The sequence below is a fragment of the Limulus polyphemus genome, unplaced genomic scaffold (assembly GCF_000517525.1).
Source record: "Limulus polyphemus unplaced genomic scaffold, Limulus_polyphemus-2.1.2 Scaffold274, whole genome shotgun sequence".
Classification (NCBI taxonomy): domain Eukaryota; kingdom Metazoa; phylum Arthropoda; class Merostomata; order Xiphosura; family Limulidae; genus Limulus; species Limulus polyphemus.
This window is the reverse complement of record NW_013665884.1, coordinates 614,311-622,144: the sequence shown is the minus strand read 5'-3', so window position 1 is coordinate 622,144 and position 7,834 is coordinate 614,311. Positions and strand designations below refer to the sequence as shown.

General features: G+C 28.5%; 1 protein-coding gene across 1 annotated transcript in view; it reads left to right on the top strand.

Annotated features, from left to right (window-relative positions):
- The window catches only part of LOC106456948 (splicing factor 45-like), a gene marked incomplete at its 5' end in the record, with an annotated part of 43,906 nt that overhangs the window by 18,443 nt on the left and 17,629 nt on the right, over window positions 1-7,834 (top strand). The window contains 2 exons of the mRNA XM_022382752.1: window positions 3,299-3,404; window positions 4,115-4,275. Coding sequence (XP_022238460.1) covers window positions 3,299-3,404; window positions 4,115-4,275 — 267 coding nt within the window. The remainder of the gene's footprint in view (window positions 1-3,298; window positions 3,405-4,114; window positions 4,276-7,834) is intronic.

Below are 7,834 nucleotides of genomic sequence, written 5' to 3'. Positions count from 1 at the left end.
AGAAGTGTGGGTCTTACTACAAAGTAAAGACAGTAAGAAGGAAAAATATAAAATTCTTATGTGGTACTGGTAATATCAGTAGTACGTACAAATCATGCAAGTTTATCATTCGAAATACTGTATCATATTATTATTATTACTATGAGCTAAATATAAAAGTACACTAAATTATTGAACTTAAAACTACAAATTTAAATGCAAAAGAATATAAAAAAATCATAAACTCTTTCAGTTCAAAGTGCTAAGCCTAATTCATGTAAAGACCTTGCACTCACCACTTGATAGCTCTTAACCCTAACAATCATGGACCAACTTCTTTCCTAAAAAATATATCTATTTTGAGTTAATTTTTCAATATAATGATTAATATAAATAGATATACAATACAGCATGACTTAAGCTACTATAGAAAACTAATAAAAGTCACATACATCCCATGCAGTTTTTTCCAGAAGCAAGTTTTCTAAGGATTATAGAAAAGTAATATTGACCAATAATAAATACAACCTCTACATAAAACGTCAGTTACTATAATAAGCACCACTCACATTCATATTGTAAAATCCAGAGTACAGTGTTTCATCATGTGCTTTGCTTATCATCTTATGATTTGTCAAACGTGAAATACAGCGATTGGAATAACATGGTACTGAAATTGACATCTTCGACTAGGAATGGCTAAAAGTTTTACAACTGAGGTTTAACAAGCCCAGACACTGTTTTATAAAGAAAACAGAATAGAAAAAGGTTTAGATAACAATCATAGATTGCAGGACCAGCACTGCAGTGGAAGGAAATTTTTTTTAAATTAAAAAAAATTTTCTTCTTAGAGGGTGCTTATTTATAGTTTCAAATGTATTTTGGGATTTTTTTTATTAAATTCCTCTTTAAACTTCATTAAATAATACAATTTTGTACAAATAATTGAATGTTATGCTACTATTTACAAAAATAAAATCTGAAATCCAATAAAAGATAAATTCTCTATAATTTTTTCAATTCACAAATATGATTTTGCCCTCACGATAAGAGAAAATGGCCACGGCAGGTAATGGGTTAAAGTAAACAAATGTTTTATTCTAAAATCAGGTTTCAAGGTATATCTAACTTGAGTCTGTGGATGTACTCTGCTTATGAGAGTAGTTAACAATTACGGGTTTATTTGAGACTATAGAATGATAAAATAAGAGGATTACAGCACTTTATAAATATTTGTGGCTATATTATAAATAATTCCAGTACAATATTAATTTAATTTTTAGCCTTTTTAATCCTTATTATTTCTTCATGTGATGAAGTGAAGCTGCTCTAAATACTTTAATTAATCAAAACTTTAACCAGGTTAATTTTAAAAGCAGTAGATAGAAAAACTATTAATCTGTACTGATAATCTAGAATATGTTGATTTAGGATAAACACTTTTTAAAACCACTTTCTTCATTACTTATTGCAGTTTATCAAAAGGTAATGTTGAATTGTGTTATTGTCCAGCATTGAATCTAATGACAGGATATTTATTTTACAATTAATTTTCAAATTTATTTACTTATTCTTGTAACTGAAAAATAACAAATGTATCATCCCCATAACATCGTAACACTTTAAATAGGAGTGGATGAAATTACCATCTGCTCGACTAGAAATAGACTTTATGCAACAAAATGGTAACTCTGTACGTTCCTGACAAAAACCTTGTAAGATTTTGTTCAAGTTTATAAGTATCTTGTACACAAAAAATGACATTATTCTAATTACGTCTTTCTAATGAAAATTTTATTTATCTATAGTAGTTATTTGCACTTGGACTTTTAAAATAGTTCGAGTGCAAGGTGATTTTCATTTTAAGTATAAAAATACTTTTCTTCATCTTACAATTTTTTTATTTCATTTGCACAAACTCTAGAACCTCTTAAATGAATATCAAAAGATTTTTAAGGTAAATGTTTAAATTTTACTTATCATTTTCTTTACCATATCACTAATTCAGGCTATTATTATCATTGTACAATGCAATGAAATGATTAAAATTAGGAAATAAAAAAAATAAAGACCTTCTAATTTTTTGTAGAATATCTTTAAAGATGTTTTTTTTCTTATATTCATAATTTTTTTCCTTTTCACAATATTTTCCTTTAATATTTGTTTTCCGCTCTTGTCCTTTACCACATATTATTCATTTTGACACAAGCAAACAGTGCCCTCAAAGCATATTACAATTCTTTGGAAGACGTGCGTACCCTCCAGCTAAATTTTTTTTTAGCGTGTAATATCGTAAGCCTCGAAAACAGATGCAAAGTATGATGTATATTTAAAAAATTTTTCAACCTTTTAATTATGCATTTTAAAACATAACTAACACATAATTAACTAAAATACAATAGTAATACCTAAACACAATTTAAACTGTATCTCTAGCTATAACATATTTAGGTAAGAAATAACCATAAATGTTATAGTCAATCAAACGCCAACAATACCACAGTCAGTTACATGCACTCTATGATGACAACTTGATGCCAATTTCAAAATAACCATTGTTAGATTATAGTGTAAAATGAGCTCTTTCTAATGATTATACACATGTGTATGTAATATCTACATGTAGGCTATGAAGCTCAAACAACTCTGTTGAAGATGGGCATGGTAACTGTCAGGAGTTAAAATAATTAGTTGTTTTAACTGTATTCATTCAAAGAACTTTGAAATGAATGAGTCAAAAGGTTATATAAGCATGTTATTGTCTAGACAATCCTCTAATCAATTACTATTGTATTATTGAAGATACAGAGAGCCAAGGTAGAGAATTTTCATAGCTCATTGGTCACGTGACAATACATCTGAAATTTAAGTAGAATTTTAAAAGTCTCTTTTGAAATAAAGGACTTAAAACTTCAATTCATAACATATCTTATAATGTTAATTTCATTCATATACAATGATATTAATGGTGTTTAATTAAATTTTTAATGTAACACAGTGACTTGCGCAGAAAAGGGTTTAAAGGGGTACCTGTTGCAAAAAAGTTGATTATAGTGATTTAAAAGCAATAAGATAAACTGCTATCTAGTGTCTCTCAGTAAAGACTTAAAGATATATTAACCATAGCAAGTACAAGTTTATTTACTTAACTATTAACTATTAACTATTTACTTTACTATTAACTTGATCCACTTTCTAATGTACTTGCTATGAATATCAGCATTTTACATAATCCTTTCTTTCTTCAGTGTAGTTTTTAGTTTCCATTATCTTGATTTGATCTTTTTGATGGTGATATTTTTTATTTATATCTGAACAGCACCAACAAACACTGGAGCAGCAATAGCTCCTCCACCATCCTTGCTGGAGCCTACTGATAGAAAAGAGGAACTGTTGTCCAGTTCAAAATATTCAGGAGGCTTGGGGTAATGTACTTTTTTAAAAACCTTATTAGATTTATATCTTTGTCTTTTGTAGTTTCATGCGTGTTAGAGTAAAAGAAATATAAAAAAGTAATTTCTGTGACAAATAGACATAAGTGTTTGTATTAATAAAAATTACTTTTGTCCTTATATTTCACCCATTTGAAAGTATTGCTGCTAGAGAAGGTTGTAAACAATTCTATCATACTTGTATGTTAATTGTTTTAAGTGAAGGTACTGATTAATAAGATAATCAGGCTTAAATATATCATTATCTCTCAAAGTAAATGTGGAATCTTATTGTGTTTTAAGTTATTTACACAGTCATCTGAAAGATAGTCTGTCATATATATATTTTTTCTGGAGATCCTGTTATTTAATTTTTCAAATATAGTTGAGGTTCTTGTTTTTTTTAAAGAATCTAATGAAAGTCATATTTCTTAGTCCACCTCCTTAAATCTTATTATTTACCTGCTACTTTGTAATGTCTCAATTTCTTTTTTTAAGAAAGAATTACTTCTTTTAGTGGACTTTGTTTTTTCTTTAACAGCTCCTTCCTGTCTATGTGTATTTATCTTTTTATTTTTCACTTTTGTATTTTTTGTATTTAATTTTCTCTTATTAATTGTTGTAAAAAAATTAATAATCAAGAATTTACTATGAACTTGTACATATACGAGTAAGTTTAAACAAATATTGTTTGCTATGTCTAGGGGCTCTGTGAGTTCTGTAGCAGCCCGTATTATGGCAAAATATGGTTACAAGGAGGGTCAGGGTCTAGGGAAGAAGGAGCAAGGAATGAGCCAAGCTTTACTTGTAGAAAAAACAAGTAAACGAGGAGGAAAAATCATTCACGAGAAAGATTTACCAAAAGGTTAGGATAATGAATTTATAGTTTAGAAGTTAACCACATGCAGTTTCAGTGATAGTAATGTAAAATATTGCTATAAATTCTTAATTTTAACTTAGTTGGTACAATAGTTTTTAACCTAATTTATTTGGGTGGTAAGTGCCACAACTGGGTATAATGTTTCTGTGCAGGAAATCTCTGAGCAATACAGTTTAATTTACTAAACAACATTAAATGCTGTAAGAGCTTTTTTAATGATGTAAAAAACACCTAAAGAATGAAGTTTTAAGTATTAAAAAAAATAGAGTAAAATCTGTTCATTGGCATCATTGTGGCACTTTCCTCATTCCAGAAAGTTTCTCTGGATTATTCAGGCTTCCTATTTAATGTTGACCAGAATTCATTTTTTATGTTCCCTATACATTATTAAGTAATAAGAGTTTCTTTTGTGTCATATAAAAGGTTTGTTTAAATTAAAAGTACCTTTATGTTTTCACCCACACAGTTTTTTAGTTGTAAGTGTAAAAATATTTATCTGTAGATCCAAACCTATTTGTACATCCAAATTTGGTTTCTATTCTTATACCACCAAGCCTCTAAATTAAAATAATTTTGTGAAGAAAAAAAGATTATCATCAGATAATATTCAGATATTTATTTAACATGTATTGTGAATATTACATAAACCACCAAATAAAAGATTTATTTTAAAGGTTAATGAACCATTATTCCAAGTAATAAAATGTTATCCACTATCTAAAGGTATTGGACTGTGTCCCAATACATAAATAACATAACATGAGAAAACTGTGTATGTTGGCTGCTTCAGTCAGGTGCCATTTCTGGAAAGAAGTCTATCAGCTGAATTATTGTTTTATTTTTCATTTTTTGAAGTAAGGATCATAAAATCATATTTACCATATTGCTATGGGTTTTACTAAAGTCATGGGTCAAAGGACATGTCATCATGTTTGTCAACTTACCTTCAAAATTTTATTAAACTACTACTTTATGAAGGTATGTCGGTAAGTTTGGTATCAAATTGTAGATTATAATTCAAATTTTAGTATTATACATTAATTAATTTCTTAATTTAAAAGTAAATGTTAAGAATATTTCCTAAATATCAAGTTTTGTGTGTTACATGGTATGTTGAATGCAGGTTTGGTTCACATTAGATGACTGTGATGTCCAAGTACAAATTCTGTAGTTTCTTACGAATTAAAAACTCAAATTAACAAAACCTCCTATCTTTTTTATTTGCTGAGATATCACTATATTTAGCGAATCAAACACAGTGGCCTCATCCACCTCTTCCATTTTTGGACATACATTTGCTTCGCTCTATAATGTGTTTATAACCAATCAAAAGTTCAGAGTTTCCCTTACATAGTTTTCTCAGGCTCTAGAAGGTGGGAAGTTCCCTAGATTATTTCTTTTGTTTCAATTCTTGGAAGGAAGGGGTAAGTGAAAATGTTGTTGGAAAAACTATTTTTTTAGACCTAAATACAGTTTAGTTAGTAGGCCTGATAAATTACTGTGAAATTCTGCAATATTGATAGAGTAATTTATAATTTTTTATTTCTAAATGAATATATAAAACCTATAAAAGTTATTTTGTTTGAAGTCCCTCATGTGCAAAATTAAGCAAGGCTTAGCATGCAAGGTACCACAAACAAGTACAAACTTCTTTAAAATAATAAGTAGTAGAGATCATTGTTTTCTATATTTCTTTATTTACTCTTCTGTATTTTAAGAAAAATAACTGAAATTTTAGAACTTACTTGTAAATACCAATAATATATAGACATATGTAATGTATTATAACCGAAACGAGACTGTTTTTACAAAATACTCGTCAACTAGAACAAAGCACAGACAGGTCACTTTGTAAAGGCCAGTTTTATACTGTTGGATATGCTAACATGACTGCACGTGTGCAGCATCATTGCAACTTCTGTTAATCAGACATGGCTGAAAGGTCAATAAAATAAAAATAATATATGTATATATATATATAGATGTATAATGTTCTGAGATTTAATCTATTTTGACCAAACATTTGTGGTTTCATGTTATGATTTGTAGTCACTTTAGAATGAAAAAACATAATTTATATCTATTTACCAATTTTTTTATGGTGGTTACAAGGTCAGCTAAATCAACCAAACCCATAGAGAAATACAATAGTGAAAAATAACTGATAAAATATAAAGTGTTTTCTAAAAAAACATTTGATAATTATCTGGAGGTTATAAAGATTTTGCATGTGAAATTTGACAATTTTCTGATGCATAAAAATATTTTTAATCTTAAAATTAAATTATTACTTTGCATGTTGGATAGTCAACATTTGAAAAGAAAAAATGCATAAGCAAATCATTACTTAAAAAATCTTATATTTTGTGTCCGAAAGCCTATTAATGTTTACTGATAATCTGTAAACATTTTGTGGATATATGCATACTGTATTAAAAGTTATAGTATGAAACCCACATCAAGCACAAAATGATTACGAGGTCAGTCTCTGGGACTGAACCTTTAGTAAAAGAGTTAAAGATAGCATATTTTTTTTGAGTAATCCAGCCATTCTATTCAACAACAACTATTATATGATAATTCTGCAGAATAGAGTTTTTTGAAAGTAAACAAAACTTTAAATTCACAAACTTGAAAATATTCCATGTTGGTATTTAAATGTAAGTCAATTCTAACTGTACAGTTGGCCTTGACTATGGCTTAAGAATTTCTGCATGGCTTTGCACTCTATAGTCTCTTACAAATTAGAAACTCTCATTACCAAGCTCACTGACAAGCTCTAAAATATAAAATAAGAACCTCTTATCTTTTCTATTTGCTGAGATATCATTATATTTAGCAAACAAACACAGTAGCTCCGCCACCTCTTCCATTTTTGGAAGTACTTCCTTACGTACACCTGTTATGCTCTATCACATGCTTATAACCAATCAAGAGCTCAGAATTTCCCTCACCTGGTTTTTGCAGCCACTTAATAATAACGGATGCTAAGTAAGTGTGATTAAGAAAAGCAAATTCTACCACAAGAGATGTTTAGTTAGACATATCTTGTAAAATACATATGTTAATTAAAATAAATGATTTTTCAAGTTAATGTTTTCCATGCATAAATTACCAGTAATATATTACCAGAATTTCCATAAATCTGGTGTTTTCATTAAAAGATAAACAGTAAATCAGACTTCAGAATCACTTAAATGTAGCATTGTGCTAGTCCCTGTAGTGATGATATCACTCTCGTAGCTTATAAATCATTATTTGTTTTCATGAAAGTCATTATTCATTGGTCATGGATGGGGTGAAGAGAAACAGGTGTTTTTGACTTGAGACCCCTGTGGGACCTGAAAGATACTAAACCAAAATGACTACCAAGAATTGGATGAGTTATTCATCTTTTGAAAGTTTTGTCACATCTATATGCAATAGTATACAATGTGAATAATGAATATGAACAACTAAAATGTTGTGAATATACCTAATATAATACTATTAAATACACTAAAATTAAGTAATGGCATATAATGGCTGGAGACGGCTTAAATGG